We start from the raw sequence: 17,665 nt of genomic DNA, 5'->3' as shown, positions 1-17,665 counted from the left end.
GCATATTGCTTTGTATGGGTAGTTCTTTTGTATTGAAAATCATTTCTTTCATTCAATGACCACCACGTGCCAAGAACAATCTGTCGAGCAATGATGAAGTGATTATCGTTTGATGCCTCCGTCTTTTGCAATCTGTAACAGACACAAGACAAACTTTTCTTCAATAAGCCCCCGGGGAAAACGGAAGCATTCTTTACGCACGCGACCACAACAATTCTTAAAATCAAAAGCCATTTTGACAGATGATGGCATGTCAAAATTTTATAACGTCGGGCTGATGTTATTTATAACGGAGTAAAACTCTTATGAATTAATTAACAATTATGGTGATTCGTCATCCGGAAAAACAATGCAGAACTACATGTATATATAATAAACACTGAAGACTCGTTCAACAAACTGTGTCCTAACTGAGCAACTGATAGCATCACAATCTCGTCACTGAAACACTCTCTCAAGGAAAACCAAAGAAATTTCTCGTCCAACGAAGTTTAATCGATTTTATTTCCAAAAACGGAATAATGTACACCAAAGTTTCTTTAATTTTATTTTCTGTCTTTGTTCCTGAAGTTGTGTTTGGAGCATGCCGGATATTTCAACAAAACTTACAGGCTATTCCGGGGAAGCCAGGTGAATATATATATATATATATATATATATATATATATATATATATATATATATATATATATATATATATATATATATATATATATTAAAGGTTAAAATAAGTAGTACGTAAAACCTTTTCAAAATATTCGTTCGAAGCTTTTAAGCATTGTATCTTTTATTGTAATCAAACATCCAATACGTAAATATACCTTTCAACGTACTTTTATTTTTTGAAATGCAATATATGGTACTATGGAAAAAAATAAATTATGTTGAATTCTAGATAAATGAAAAACAATAAATGATACATATAGTTTTCTTTCACTGTTTTAAATACCTTTTTTCATTTTCTGCTTTACAGTATCATTGGACTGTTTATACAAGAACTCTATCCGGGTAGCCTACCAGGAGACTTACAGAGACCACGCGACCTGTGAGGACTGCTACTGTACCGAAACCGGGTTAGAGTGTTGTGGGTAGGTGTCTCAAGTAATTCAAAGGTTCTCAGTTTGTAAGGTCTATAAAACTGATGTCGTTGATTAACATTCAATTTTTCAATTTTAATAATAATAATTTTAATATTTACAAGCACATGCAATCATTTTCAACTTTAAATTGAAAATTAATAAAGGACAATATAATAGATATCTTTCTCGCCCTGAAAATAATTCTGAAATCTTCATTTTTCGAACAACGGAATAAAAACGAAAAAAAATCTTCAAATCAGTATTTTTGTATATAGTAAAAGTAAGTTTGAAAAGAGCAAAGAATGGGATTGTCACTACAGTATTTTTGAGAAAATTATGATAATTTTGCAGGTTTGGAAATAACGCAGGGACATTTAAAATCGAAGGCTGTATTGAACAAAAAGACGGTTGTTACTCAAAATTTGTGGATGCTAGCGATCCCACTAAGCCTTGTCCTGCTACCATGACAACGACTCAAGCTCCGGTAAAACACGTGCTTGACGACCAAATTTACAGAAATCCGTTCTTGAACAAGGATAACTCTCCGTTTAGTAGCTTTGGGAGCCCTAACTCACTCCCTGACCCCGATAGCTGGACCACTGACGATCTGAACACGAAGTCCCAGAGGCAGCGACAATACTATTTATTTCTCTGGTCCCTGATAAATTATTTTATGAACAACAATTAATTTCCTGTCAAAACTGCGTATTAGAGATATATGAAATCCATTTTCCTCTTAATTTATTGTGATTTACTTTATTTATTTATTGAAAAGATAATGATTTTGTATACTTCATTATATGTATATCTTAAGCAGATGTTATTTCTAATCATCTCATTATTTATTATTAATTTACAACATTGCAGTTTTGTGCGTTTTATTTATCAGTTTGTATGTATTTCTTTGCCTTTATAGAAAAATAAAAAAAGAGAAAGACAATGAACGTGTTACATTTAATATTCCTTTCTTCTGAAATGGTTCAACTGTACTGATCTGTTACTCTTACAGCTAGTCTAAACGGAATTTGTTTTCCTTTAAAACGATTGATTGATTGACTGTTGTTTTGCTTCCCATTCGAGAATTTTTTACTCGTATAGAGATGTCACCGTATGCCGGTGAAGGGCTTCAAATTTAGACCTTAACTCGGCACTTGAATAGTGAGGGTTCTTTATCGTGCTTTATCAGTGACACGGCACCTCGGTTTTTAAGATTTCATCCGAAAGACCCGCGACTTTCACTTCTAGTACCAGGCGCTTGGATAAGGAACAGTAACTACCTTTGTTTACGTAGTAGGTTTGACCGGCGTGGAGAACGAGAATCGAACTCGGGACTCCTGATCACGAAGCGAACGCCCTACCACTTGTAATATTGATAAATATTGACATCAGCGTAATTTCGCACTTGATTTTAATGAGAGAGAAAACAAGTCATACATACTGCAATTTTGATATATTGTAATAACATCTTAAGGAAAGAATTTGAGGTCTGAGTAACACATCATCATGTCTGACAGAATTGTGAAGAGTAAAATAACTTTCAGGCAGTTTATGTGCGATGAAGATGGGAATTTTTTTTTTTTACCAACACTGTATATGCTATTTTCCGTTCTAGAATAGAAATGCAAAATTATGAGTAAGGGACAACAAACTTTCGGAACATTGTGCATGATAAAAATGTTACATAATAACATTAATTTTTACGTACCGTTAGTCAGTGACTGAGTGGGTGTGTCATGAACCTGTCTAGCGGGACACTGCGGGGCATACACATCCCAACAACACGGTGGGGCGAATAACAAACTCCACGGCAGAGAGCCAGAGAACAGTCATGTTCTATCGCTGGCTTGTCTTTGTTGTCCCACTCCTGGATTTCCTTGCTGATTTCTGTGTGGGGTTTGACGTCTGTAATACACTGATACAGGTGGAACACGATCGGGACGAAAACAACAAAGGTAGGAAAGAATTAACCCTCTAGAAATACATAAAACAACAAGTACTGTGGACATTATGTATTGGTAAGTTATAATATTACTTTTTGCAAAATGTATATAAAACAAGGTTTTTTTTTTTTTTTTAAGGAAATGAATGGGAAGTATGATATTCAAAAGTCAAACTTATGGCCAATGTTACGCAATAGCACAGAATGTACAGAACAGTCAGTAACCAAACTAATGTACGAGTAAGACTTACTCTGAACGCCTATGGACGAATAAACTTTACCCTAAATGAAAAGGGTGTACTTCTGTTCAGAAGTGAATGATTCTTGTGCACATAGAAACAACGTATATTTATTTCGTGTTACTGACTGTGTAACTGTATACATGTTTGCATATAGTTGTAATATGTTTTACTATGTTACTGTTCGGGGGAGTTGTATTTTTTACTTAAAACCATCAAAACATTTACATATAGCTAACACTTTTAATTGTGATCCGACCTCTTCATCAAGTCTTGTTTGTGACGTCACAGGATGCCGTATATTAGTTGCACTTTCATAACGAAGTGTAAATAATGAAAATTTCATAACCAAACTGAAAGGCATTGTAGAGTAGATTCCTTTCTTTGGTTTCTATTAAGCTATATTTAACACGTGTAAAAAACTAAATCTTATCGATAACTACAGTACTGATATGTTTGCTGTTATCGCATGGAATTGTGGTAGCGAGATAATTCTGGGAAGGTTTCACGAATAATAAAATGAACAGATTTCAGTTGGAATTTCTTTTCTTAAATGTTTGTCTACAGAGCTCGCTGCGCTCAAAGCCAGAATAGAGGAAATCTGAAATGAAATCATGATATGTTAGACCAATTTTTGTGTGAACCTTCCCAGAATTCTTTTGCTCCCATGACTCCATGCAATAATGGCGAATATAACAGGTTCGCAGTCATCGTAAAGATTTAGTTCTTGCAGAGAGCTCATAAAAAATAAACAAAAATAATTGTATCTAATCAGCAATGCCTTCAGTTAAAAATTGCACTATTTAGACTCCGTTATGAAAATGTAACTAACATATACGACGTCATGTGACATTACACTTTAGGCTGTCTCTTGAATTTTGAAGAGTCGGTTCAGTTACAATTGTAGGCTGTGTAAACCACGCTCCTCCTACCAGCTGCAGTCACGCTGTAAAACATATTATAAAAATACATGCGTACGAACAGTTTCAATAACGAGGCAAGCTATTGAAAATGACACAAATATATCAACAGATTCGTTTAAAGTCAACATTTTGCCAAATTAATGGTCGATACAATGACCTTGTTAGCAAATATAATCTTTCATAAAAGTCGAACGTTTTTCATACAAATTGTTCAGTTATTATTTTCACACAGAATTGTCTGTGGATCTTTTCGTCTACCCTATAATTACAAGGAGCACTGGTCGACAGGGGATGCTTACTCCTCCATGGCACATGATCACATCTCATGTATTTAGTGATTCGTGTGTATTCTGCTCACAATTTGTATTATTGTTGCGATGATCTTTTAATCTTGATTATTCGTTAACTCCATATTTCATTTTAATGTTTTTCTTATTATTGGTAGGCCTAATGCTGGAATTTGCATCTTCAAATTTGAATGGAATCTTTTTCAAATTTTCAAGACTATTCGAAAATATCAATACATAGCCTACATACCAAAACATGACCTAGCCTATCAAAGAGAACGTTTGATTGACAAGGTAAACAAAAGGCAAGGTGTCTTAGTGTCTACTTGTGAATTAAGCCTCACTGAAATCATAGATATAAATATTTTTCAGATAAATTTGATTAAATTAAGTTTGATTTCTAACCTTGTCTTGTTATAGTGTCTCAACAACCTTTTCCGACCGATATCCTAATTCAACCTATCAACAAAGTGTTTCTTGTGCCTTTTTATTATACAAATTCCAATTCTCACAGAAAGAAATAGAAACAGTCACACAGCAATCTGCTCATCCTTATTGTTACCAAAAAGTCTATCACACCAAGCCCTATTCAAAGCCTAACCACTATCCAAGCCGATTTACACCTTGCGCCGTTTCGTCATATTCTACGTCTGCCAGTTAGAGAGCCGTATTTATATACGATTGTCCCTTTTAAATATATGTATATAAGATACAAACAACAAGTAAAAAACAGCACCCTGAAATGAAGTGGGTTGATCACATGATAAAATCCTCCTGTGAAGCCAAAGTGAGGGCTTCACAGGATTTTATCACGTGACCAACCCTGTTATTAAACCCCTGCTTGAAAAGCGGGGGTATATAGTAGGAGTGTTCGCCCGTCTGTTAAGCTTGGGGGTTCAAATCTCTTATCCACAACTCCTCATATACCACTGCATACAATTTTATGAGATTTTCATGGAATATTAATTACATTGTGCCATTGTGCACCCCCTTTTTAATGTTTTGATCGGGGATTCTCATTGGAAAACATGGACTCATTCTATCAATAATACTGAGGGTACCCATCTCTTATCCACAGCCCCTTCTATAATCACTGAATGGAATTTAATGAGACTTTCACAGAATCTTTAAGGTGCCATTATACACTTTCTATTCTATGTTTTGGTCAGACAGACATTTCTTTAATTTAAATTATTCCCTATGCTCCATCTGGCTTTTTAATACAAACCTTTCAAGATACTGCTTTCATGAAAAGTATTTTTAAATTTATTGTGAAAATAACGAACAGTAATCAAGCTCAATAGTCCATTGTAACAATACAAATTTGGAGCAGAGCAAAGCAAAGACAGACCTCTACAACATCAGAGGAGGGATCAAGTGCCATGGATTAGTTAGAAATCCCTGTCGACCGGTCACACACGTCATGTGCTCTTTGCCATGATCAGACAAACCGAAAAATACGTAGACAATACAGTGTAAAAATTTTTTTAAAAAAAAAATAAAATTAGTATGAAAAAATTTCTGTCAACATTTGACTTAATTTGCTAAAAAAAAAAAGTCATTGTATCGACCGCAGAAGTTGCAAAATATAGACATTAAACATAAACGAAATGCTGTTTGTAGCATCAACTTGGTATAGCAGCGTTTTATTTGAAACAACTCTGTAGCAGGATTTGTTGCAATAGAAAAGATAAAACAAATTTTGCAGGAAAACCTGCATCATACGTTACCAATAATGTAATAATTATCATCCTAGAGTATTAAACTATACCTCATTAATAAATCTCCTGGCGAATCTTGATTCAATTCTAGTCAATAAACCTGTTCACTTCTACACACATAAATAAATTATCCATATTAAAAGAATTGACCAACTACATACATACATTTTTACAGTGTTGGCTTGCCGCTATGAAATACTAAAGTATGATCCTTCAGGAGTTTTTATAAGAGAGACAGTGTCAACACCAGTAAACCAAACGCTATGTCACGAGCTCCGGAGTGCCGATACGTGTAAATCAGACGGTACCCTGGTCACGTGTCAGTAAGTAGTCATGTTACAGGCTTTTTCCACAAAGGTGTCGTTTAGAGGTAACACCTTAGTCAATAAGGATCACATTATGACTGTTAAACATTTATTATAAAATGATAATCCTATTTTAAAAAAGGCATCAATCAGTAGCATTCAGATTACAAAAATATCAACATTCCAAAGTATGCAAAAGCAGATAAATGCTGTACAAAATATGCTAGCTTAATGAACTATAATTCTTACTATAGTCATGTGCCTGAATGGGAAAGATATCCGGTGCATACATTTTTACCACCAGCGGGATGTACATTTTCACAGAATGTGCAATGTGAATTAGAGACAATATGTCCAAGTGTAACAGAGAAACCAGCAACAGTCACATTTTCACAGACAACGGAGACTACTAGGGAAGAGGAATACAAAGATATCATGAACAATCAATCCAAAGTAACAATAAAAACAGATATCAGTAGTCCTTATATTGATGACGTAACAGTGGAGCGACGGGGAACATTTCAAGACAGGGTAGCAACAGACACACCACCATCAACAGGACATTTTAACAATGGATCTGTAGTTACATTATTTTTGTCATTTCTTATAACTATTAATGTCATTTTAATGTGATTAATACGGTAAAACAGATACGCTCTTAAAAGAGCGAATTACACTACATTCTATTAAATTGATTTTTAATAAACCGACAATTTTCCAGAAGTGTTGTATTATAGCTATGTAATATCTCCGCTGTACATTCGTGGATTGTATTTTATAAAGAATAGGTAACTATGGTATCTCCCTTCAACGAAATCGAAAAGGATGTACAGAACTCTATATTCTCCTCCACGGCACCTGATCCCACCTCTGAACTTTTAGAGGTCCGTGTTTGCTCTGCTCTTATTTTGTAATGTTTAGTGGACTTTTTGAGCTCGAATACTGTTCGTTATCTCTGCATATTTCATTTATTGTAATGTACTTTTATCAATGCAATCGGATCAAAACTGTAGGAGGAGCAGCATGTGGGAAAACTGCTAACAGACAGATAGACGATGGACTCCTAAGTAATGCAAAAGCTCTTTTGGTCTCTGAGGGCTTAAATGGTTGAAAATTTATCAAATTGCTTTTATTGAAGCACTGACAGTTACAGAAGCATTTTACATCCATATCAAAACAGATTATTATAAGGATAATAGATGACAGATAGATGATAAGAAAACAAAATCAGGGGATACTTGTTGAACTAAGACAGAATGTAAAAATAATTAATAGAAATTTTATCAAAGATAAATTTATAAATGCAATATTTAAAGCAATGAAAAAGAGATTAAATAGGTACCGCAAACAAAAATACTTTAATGATTCGTCAAATTCAAAATTCTGCTAAAATGTCTGATTGGCCGGGCCACTTGCATTAAATATTGTAACCAATAAAAAAGTATTGTTTTGTTGACTGTCACAAAAATGATGTTAATGTCTTTTTAACGATGTACATGTACTTAGCCTATGAGAAAACATCTATGCTGCGACATTATGATATTATAACTGGCTTATTGCAGCCCGGAGGACCGGGCTGCTCTATACATATAAGTCTAAGTGTTGGTATATGGGGATTGAGGTGGGAGAAGTTATTCAGAATTAAAGGTTTTCTAAACATTAAAAAGATTGTTAATCAGAATGTTCTTTCCCTTTATAAAGTACGAGATACACAATATATTTACTTCCATAAAGTGAATCTGTAAAATATATATGTTTTTCATATTTAATATATAAAGTTGCTTATCATTTACTATCGAAAAAACGACAGGTCCCTTTTTTTAGAACATCGAATTTTACTTATCGCATAAAAACGTAAAAAAGTACTTTACACAGTTCGTGTTTTATATTCTTTAAGTGAAAGACATTTTTGAAAATAGGTGATGCATGTGTCTGGTTTCAGATTATATTTTATGCAGCCAACATTTACTTTAGGAATTGATAAAGTTTAAAAGGGTATCGTTTTTGTTCGATTTTCATCCGTCTATAAGTTTTCAAAATATTCTCGACTATCGTCTCCATCATTTAGACGCATGCCTTTTTCACACATATCGAAGCGGTTTGATGATCAAGACTCCTTTCCATTGTTTACTTTATTTATTTCCCGGGCGACAATTGATGGTTACATCAATGTTTTCTTGTCTTATTTGTTAGAGGTATTTCATTCGTATCATACTGAGAAAAACATTCGCTGAAATCACGATACTTGTAGGATAAATATCCAAAATGAAGAGGAAAAGCAGACGTTTCTGATAATTTGCAAATTTCCTTGGTAATAATTATTAGATAATACATTCATACAAAGTCAATAATAAGCGAGAAATGCAACATTTCGAAGAGTGGAGAATTTGGAAAGACATTGCATCAAGGGGAACGAGAGCGACATGAATTCAGCCAAAATTTTGATGTTATATTTCATATTGATGTTTGATGTTATATTTCAAAAACATCACCCTGATTATTGAGATGACTTTTTTAGCTTTCTAAAAACAAAAAAAAAGGTCGCCAGGACTCTTTAGATGAAGAAAAGCTTAATACGTGTGTACATATTTTTCTTCCTGTTTGATCTTATGTGGGATTTAACAACCTCATTGTAAATTCATGTCAGCAGGAAAAAGAATTAAGATATCATTACAGTAAGAATAAAGGATAAAATTTTCTTCCAAATTCACATACCCCCGCCACTGAAAAATAAGCCATTAGAGACTGAGATGAAAAGATGATAAACTTTTTCAACTTTCATCCATTTTCTCTCCTCTTTCAAAGAAGAAATTAATGGTTCTACTTTTTAAAACTAATACTGAAATGAAAAAGTAATTACAGCATATTTATCTTATCAAATTAAATGAAAATGCATTAACGAATAAATTTTACGACAGCGTTTTAAGCATGTAGTCTTAATTCCTTAAATGAATATATTTTGATAAAACCTAGTCAAATAGCATTGAGACATTTCTCATTAAGAACTGTCTTTGAAACACCTGTACAACAGACCAGTGACGACCTGGATTACCTTCATTTGTCATAAACTCAACATTAAGTTCGTACAATGATGAACTGTACCAATTAGAAGAATGTTGTCTTTCATTTAAAAAAAAATTATCATTTTTATGAACTATTGGAGAATGCATTTTAATTGTAATAAACTAGTTAGCCATTCCTTGGCTAGAGTGATTATATAAAGCCAAGAGAAAACAGGAAGTATTCTTTGGAATGTAGAGTGTAGGATTATTAAGGTAAACTATGAAGCGTACATTGCATATAAGACAATAACAATACAAGGAACCAATGTGGTATCCAGGTCAAAATTCTACAATTAAAAGTTGTGAGACTGTTTATATCTCATTACAAAAATATTTAGATGCATGCTTGATTGATTTAATTTCTCTGTAAAAGAAAAAAATGCTTAAAAATATGGAGATAACGAAAAACATTCAAGCTCATAGTTCATTTAAGCAATACAAATCGGAAGTAGAGAAAACATGGACCACCAAAAAAAAAATTACAGGCGAGATCAGGAGTCATGGAGGAGTAAGCATCCCCTGTCGACCGGTCACACCCGCTGTGTATTCCTTGTCATTATGGGGTTAAAGGAAAAATCTGTAGAAATTTTAGTCTGTAAATAATAACCTAACAATTGGTATGAAAAACGTCAATCAACATTTGACTTAATGATAGATTGTATTCGCTAAAAGGGTCATTGTATCGACCATAGAACTTCCAAAATGTTGACTTTAAATTATTGATATTCTTGTTTCATCAACTTGCTTGTCAATAGCTTGCCTCGTTTTAGAAATTGTTTGTTCGTAGAGAATGTTCTTGCTTATCGATTCAACTGAGAGTCTTAAATCCCATATGCAGGTCATAAGGGTGTATTGCCACATTAAGTAAGGGAAGATGACTATTGTAAACTTGAAGTCGTCACGTTTATCATATCTGAAATCGACAGAGATACACATGTTATATGTATATTTTGTTATTACTTTTGTTGGACATGCCTATTATAATAAATGAAGAAAATTATGATATTAACAGAATAACAGTATTAATGCAATGTATGCTTAGAAAAACAACAGGATAACAATTAAGTAGAACATAAAAAAAAACTTGATTGAATAAGGAAAGGTCATTGCTGCACTTCTGTACCGCGTAAAAGCCAAAAAAAATAAGAACATGCAAAAGTACACTACTTCTTTTAAATCATCATGAAAAATATGATACATAATTATGTAATTGCAGTTTACTTCTACGCATTAGTTCTTTCTTTCTTGCAATCGTAAAATTGATAATATTGAAGAGTGAATGTGGAAATTACAAACGATTTTTTTTTTTTTTTTTTTTTTTTTTTTTTTTTTTTGCATTAAGTACCTTCCTGAATATTTCACTTGTAATTGGATGCAAACTGACCGCGAAGGGATCAAATTGAAAACTAAGTACAACACTTATGGCCACTGAACAGTGAGAAATCTTACAAAACAAGACCTAAATCTATATAGTCTTTTGGAAGAACCGGTCTCCGTGTCCCGCATCTATGAGAAAATACACTTGGATTATGTTAAAGATTTTTATTTTTATATGTAAAGTAAAACTACAGGTCTAAAATAACTTGTGGATGAACTTTTTAGCATTCATTTAATTTGATAATGACCATGTTAGCAAATGTAATATATCGTTGGGTGCATTTTGTTTGAAATATTTCATACCAATTGTTAAGCGTTTGTTTTTGTACTAAATTTGACTACGGAATGTCCCGTCTACCTGATCAATACATAAGTTTCAATGCGGGTGCTTCCGGTCAACAGAGGATGCTTAATCCTCCTAGGCACCCGATCCCACCTCCAGAATTTCTAGGAGTTCCTGTTTTATGCCCTGTTCACAGATTTGTAACGTTTGTAGATTTTTTAAAGATCAATCATTGTTTCGTGATCTTCACCTTTTTATGGATAATTGTTTTTTCTCTAAATTATATATACCCTTTAAATGGGTTTTTTAGCTAGTCGCAAATTAAGCAATTTTTCGTTAAAAAAAATCAGAATTTAATTTTTGCGATAAGTAATTTTAGTGAAATTTTGATGTTTAGAAGTAACAGTATCAGTAACCTCAAATACGGAGTTATTCATTAGCGATATTCAAATTTAGCCAACTCAACATCCTAAATATGCAAAAATTGAATTCTCGCTAAACTTTCTGCTAATTCGGTATTATTTGTTTTTACTTAGTTACATAGTAATTAAACAGAAGAATTATACATGTATATGAACATACTCCTGAAAGCTGCCATGTTGAGAAATACTTATCGCACTTATTAAATATTCCAGATAATGACTATTTACAGGGCACATTTTGTATAAGTGTCAACATTATCATGTTAGGATCATGTCATTCCATTTAAGTGCTGGCGATTTCATTGTGAAGCTGAATGTAATGAAGGAATATAGCTTTAACTTGCAAACGAATCAACAGGCTTAGATTTGAGGAAAATGAAAGAGGGAATTAATAAAATCATACAGTTATAGGGATAGAACTTAAGTTAAATTACCACGATAATCCTAACTACGTTTACGATAATATAGAAATAATTGTTGACTCATATTTTTTCAATGGAAGGAGTATTATTACTTTGACAATTTGTAAGCATTGGCTGGAAATCTGGCATTTGAAATCATCAGAAGCCAAAATGCTCTAGTTTAGCAATTAAAATCGAATTTAACTGTTGGTATTGGTAGTTCACGATAAAAATTCCAGCTGTAAAATGCGTGAAGTATGAGTTTATATGAACAGAAATTAAGATTCTGACCTGTTCTTCCCTTTAGCCTGGTATTATATTAAAATGATTTCTATAATCGACAGCAGAAGACTAATAAATCTGAAATCCTGGAAACCGAGCTAAGGGAGTTTATTCCTTTATTATTATCAGATAAGGAGTTCTTGTATTCCATAGTATTTTTACTTAACTGTTCCATCTAGTGCATTTTTTTTGTAAAAATGTTCTTTTTCAAATCTGGACAAATCTTTGTGTCCTGCTTAAATATATGTGAACTCTATATACATAATGACGTCACTGAAGGGTGAATTACATTAAAAAATATATTCCTTTCGAAAGAAAAGTTTTTTTTTTTTTTTTTTTTTTTTTTTTTTTTTTTTTTTTTTTTTTGCAAAACAAATATACCTTTAAGCGTTAGTAAAAAAGAACACTAGACTTAAATGCATACATTTACAGTGGTCTCCGATAAAATATCATTATCATAATGTTAATTCAGTAATAAATTATTTTATTCTCTATTGTAATTTGTGTTTCAATCCCCCATCACTGTACAATCAGATACATCAACTAGATGTCATTTTTACTACCAATCTCAGTGTTCGCGTAAAATCACAGCAATTCAATATATGTTATGTCATCTAAGTACTTCTAAGCTTAAATGTTAAGATATGCACCATGTCCAGAGGTATCAATTTTGCATCAAAAATGTCAGGTATTCTGTACGTCTGCATGAATTGAAAAGATATAAATTAATATGTTATGGGGGAAAATGTGATAATTAATAATTCAGATAAAACGTAGGAAAGGTGCACTGAGATCTTGCATTTTTACGACCTAATGTATTTAGATTTATGTTCAATTTCAAAGTGCTTATAAACACATATTGTACCTTTTACCTATTTTCATATTCAACCCAAGCGTATCCGAACGTGCATGAAAAATGATCCGCGGCAGAGGCCAGTCCGGGGATTGACACATCACTGACTTAAGCTTCTGCACAGAAGCATGGCGAACTCTCTAATCTATCTGGTCTTGATTCTGTCTGTGCATTTCCTAGGGTCCATTGAATGTTCTTGTAAAATGTACACAGAAGGAGCGGATGGATACAACGTGGTGCGAGACGACAAAGGAGGTAGGCCAGTTCTCTGTAAATTACAGCTCGTATAAAACTCACAAAAGAGGGGTTTCTCTGGAAGAAATTACACCATGTTAAAAATCATTTCCATGCTGTTTTATGAAACAGGTCTGATTTTAACACAATGAGAATAGGTTCAAATGTGCTGGAAAAATCATGTACTTTAATAGTTTAGAAATATTGATTGTGATAATATTTACCACTATAATTTCTATTTTATAATGCAAGGATTTACACACTGTTCATTTATACATTGCTAGTAATGAATTAGAAACGGAATGGTAAAATCTTTATTTGTTTTTCATTTATCGGAAATACTTTTCATTTTTACACTTCAAAATCGTAAAACTGCATCAATACTGATTTTACTAATGTTCACAAACATATAGCAGCTAAAATGACAAATGAAAATTAGCATAATATATGAAAATCGTTTGACAGAGGGCGGTGTATAAAAGAAATCGGCACTTTAAGATGTGTAAATTAAAAAAAATGCTCAGTTAAAAAAATATCTAACAAAAACACAATGAATTTTGCATACATAAATCGGTTAGTGATAGATAATTCAAGGGTCAAATGAGACACAACCAGCGATTGTTCGCTGAAAGAAAAAAGATTCGAGAATTACACAATCGAGTACATTTGCATATGTGCATTTGGAATTACTAAATGTTAGCGTTTGAATGTCTGTATATAATTATTGACTTAAATTTCAGATGTACATTAAATTGAATCTCCTAAATTCATTTTACAAGAACTCCCTGACAGGGAAAATTAAAAAAAAATAACTTTGAGTCTCCAGAACGTCCATCACTACAATATATATTATGTAAATTTTGCAGTAAAATGTCGAAATAGATAAGAAGTTTGGCAATTGGTCTAAATATCATATTTCTTAAATTATTTTTTTAATTTTTGCTTGGAAGTTCATTTTTATGGATTTAATAAGTTTAATGAGGTGATTAGCCGTCAAAAATATTTATCATTCTTAATATGTTCTGTTTTTTTTTCTTGGATCAACAGTTAGTAACAAAGAGAATGTTTAACATTTGATTGATTTTATGTAGAAAACATAATTTAACAAAGGCATGAAGAGAAACAGAATAAAGTTTTGAATATAACAATTAAAACTTTCCCTTTTTCAGACATTTTTATCTTCCTTTTTATATTTGTTGACATGATGTATCATCAAAGGCGATGATAATTAATAATTCTAGTCCCCGTGAGGTATGCTCCTCTGATAAGAGAACGAACCATGTGCCAAGTGAAACCCCGATGAAGACAAATGATAATTAATTGTGTTGTTAAAACTTCAGAGATGGGCTATTTGTGCAGAGTAAGGTGAGAAATAGCGTCTGTGAAGGTGCAAACAACAAAAAGACATATCAATTAACTTTATACTTATTTATACCTCAAACCAGCACAACAAAAACTAGATTTTGTAAAAATAAGTGTAAATTATGCTACGTTTTTTTTTTATTTACCATCATAAATAGTAGAATAAGCATGCATGTGTGAGCAGTTTATAATGCTCATGATAACTGAGTTGTCCATGGCCCTAGAGCATAATATCAAAGGCCATAATATAAAAAACTACTTGTGGTTAGTCCAAGAAGAATGCTCTTCATCTTGCAGAATCTGTAATTGTTTTCTGGGTGTGCCCCAAATAATTCTTTTGACACAAGCGTTTCACAATGGTCATATGCTCTTTCATAAGCTAATAAATTTTAACAATATATCCGGGAGCGATTCTTATTTTAGATCATTAATTATTTGTAACTAAAAAATGGGGGGGGGGGGATAGACAAAACGTAGAGTAATGTTTAATAATTATTAACCATAAGAAAAGAAATAATCCACTGGGACAAAAAAGTTAACTTTAATACTTTATTCCAGTAAAGTTATGTATATACGTGGATCAGGCTGGGAGAAGTGTAGAGGTAAACGTGAATAGAACTCACCGCCACCCCACAGACTGCGAGGACTGCAAATGTCAACCGTCAGGGGATCTCCATTGTTGTATGTAAGTACATAGAGGGGGGAATTAAGATGGCCTCTGTTGCTGTCACTGTCAATGTTGTATGTAAGTACATAGAGGGGGAAATTAAGATGGCTTCTGTTGTTGTCACTGTCAATGTTGTATGTAAGTACATTGAGGGGATTAAGGAATTAAGATGGCGTCTGTTGCTGTCACTGTCAATGTTGTATGTAAGTACATAGAGGGGGAAATTAAGATGGCTTCTGTTGCTGTCACTGTCAATGTTGTATGTAAGTACATAGAGGGGGGAATTAAGATGGCATCTGTTGTTGACACTGTCAATGTTGCGATAATAAATTAAAGAGCACTGAAAATCCAAGTTGAACGCCACCATTATAAATTATGACAATAAAACCAAAGCAGCGGTCCAATTCTCAACAAAATGTATGGACTTTGAGCTTGAATACTGTTCGTTATCTCCATATCTCATTCATGAAGATCATGATCAACATCCCATTGTGATATTTAAATTGTGCATGATAAATATTAATCGGAAAAAGAAACAGGAGACATAGGGTACAAATATTTGATAGTTGGCCTGTTTCAATCATTTTAAATACTGATGGGCTTTGGACGATCTTTTTTTTTCCTTTTTTTATCTACATGTATTTATTTATTTATTTATTTATTTATTTATTTATTTATTTATTTATTTATTTACTTATTTATTTATTTATTTTTGTAGTTCTCCTGTGCAGTGATGTTTATTCATTATTGTCAGATAATACTTAGTAATATTCTTTGTTTTGCGATTATAATAGGTACGGAGCTAAGGCTGGTAAAACATCATATCCCTCAACCTGTACACTAGTTAAAGTCGGCAACTGTGATCACAAACTTGTCTTAAAATCTGACGAAAAAACGCCGTGCATTCAAGGACCTATTTATCCTCCCTCTACAACAATATCAGTTAATGCAGAGACCCGAGTTTCCAATCAAAGCACTCCCACCAGTTTACAGCGAGATCCGAAACCTCAAGGAGGGGACGGTGCAGCGGTGTCTCTAAGGTGTTTCCCGCCATTTTTGTTGCTTTTTGGTGTTCTGTCTGTAATTTTGTATTAGTTTTGTAAAACGTCGTCATGTAATTAATAAATGTCATTTGTACTCGATTTTTGCTTTAAACTAAGATATTTGTTTTCAGATAATGTATTTGAATAACGTGTAGATATGATTTTTATTTTTAAATTCTCTAACAGTAAATATTTTTTAAAATTCTTTAACACTGAAATAGTATGAATGTTTACGTCTGTTTTTAGGATAAGACTTTTGATATTTGGTGAAAGAAAACAAATTGTGATTTTGAAAAGTTTTGATTGATCGTTTTGTCAATAAATGTCAAGTACATGTACCTATACCGCATAATGTAACCCAAATAAAAAGCATAGGATTATAGTGTGTACGAATCCATTCTGACCTATTTCTGTATTTCACTCGTAGATAATCTTAGTTAGTACGTTACAGGTTTCATTTACATTGCTTGGTATCAATTCAATTTTGAACATTAATTAACTAATAAACTGGATAAAGAATATTTTTTTTAATTTTGTGATACTTCAGTTTTTACCTTTTAATCTTTAAAAAAAAAATTAGGAATCATGTTAGGGAGGTAAGTTATCATTTTGTTGTTTTATTTATGATGCTATTTATACTCTTTTTTCACATCAAAGAACGATCACTGAATGTTATAAATTAAAGATATTTTTTACAACGAAGGATAACTCTTGGAGCACAAAGCAGAAAATAAAAGCCATCAATTATGTATGTCAATTGTGTGTGGTTTTATTTCCAGAAGAAATATATATGTCATAAAAACAAGAATTCAGGTTTGATGTCTGTGTCCCGTTCTTCGAATTCTGTGTGAATTTTTGCCATCAATCTAACGCAAGTCAGGATTCGACAAAGTCACTAATATTTTTCATACAAGCAGGTCTTTTACATAGAATCATATAAAAACTTTCCTGCAAACTACTTGTATTGAAAATATTTTTTTTTATAAAGAACAAAAACGATTTACAGGTTTGATGCCTATGTCTTGTTCTTCCTGTGGAGTTTTACTTTCAATTTAACGTAATTGAGGTTCCGACAAAGTCACCATTATTATTCATATAAGCAAGTATATATATATATTAGTCACTGCAAACTATTTGTACTGAAAAAAGGACAAAAATGATGTATATAGATTTTGTACAATAACTA

The 17,665-nt window shown here is 32.6% G+C and overlaps 3 protein-coding genes across 3 annotated transcripts; all 3 read left to right on the top strand.

Moving 5' to 3' along the window:
- Nucleotides 1-406: 406 nt before the first annotated feature.
- Nucleotides 407-1,888, top strand: LOC133175423 (uncharacterized). The gene is made up of 3 exons (XM_061310527.1): nucleotides 407-630; nucleotides 974-1,088; nucleotides 1,431-1,888. Exons 1-3 carry the CDS (start codon nucleotides 522-524, stop codon nucleotides 1,765-1,767), a joined length of 561 nt encoding a protein of 186 aa, XP_061166511.1. The 5' UTR covers nucleotides 407-521; the 3' UTR covers nucleotides 1,768-1,888.
- Nucleotides 1,889-2,876: 988 nt separating this feature from the next.
- Nucleotides 2,877-7,164, top strand: LOC133175470 (uncharacterized). Its single transcript, XM_061310572.1, has 3 exons — nucleotides 2,877-3,031; nucleotides 6,364-6,511; nucleotides 6,748-7,164. The coding sequence occupies exons 1-3, from the start codon at nucleotides 2,908-2,910 to the stop codon at nucleotides 7,124-7,126; spliced, it is 651 nt and encodes a 216-aa protein (XP_061166556.1). The 5' UTR covers nucleotides 2,877-2,907; the 3' UTR covers nucleotides 7,127-7,164.
- Nucleotides 7,165-13,222: 6,058 nt separating this feature from the next.
- Nucleotides 13,223-17,124, top strand: LOC133175422 (uncharacterized). The gene is made up of 3 exons (XM_061310526.1): nucleotides 13,223-13,428; nucleotides 15,328-15,454; nucleotides 16,231-17,124. The coding sequence occupies exons 1-3, from the start codon at nucleotides 13,302-13,304 to the stop codon at nucleotides 16,529-16,531; spliced, it is 555 nt and encodes a 184-aa protein (XP_061166510.1). The 5' UTR covers nucleotides 13,223-13,301; the 3' UTR covers nucleotides 16,532-17,124.
- Nucleotides 17,125-17,665: the final 541 nt, after the last annotated feature.

This window comes from Saccostrea echinata, unplaced genomic scaffold, assembly GCF_033153115.1.
Source record: "Saccostrea echinata isolate AGI-Se365-2 ecotype Australia unplaced genomic scaffold, CSIRO_AGI_Sech_v1 ptg000062l, whole genome shotgun sequence".
In the NCBI taxonomy this organism is placed as follows: domain Eukaryota; kingdom Metazoa; phylum Mollusca; class Bivalvia; order Ostreida; family Ostreidae; genus Saccostrea; species Saccostrea echinata.
Note: the sequence above shows the minus strand (reverse complement) of the source record. Positions and strands in the feature narration are given on the sequence as shown.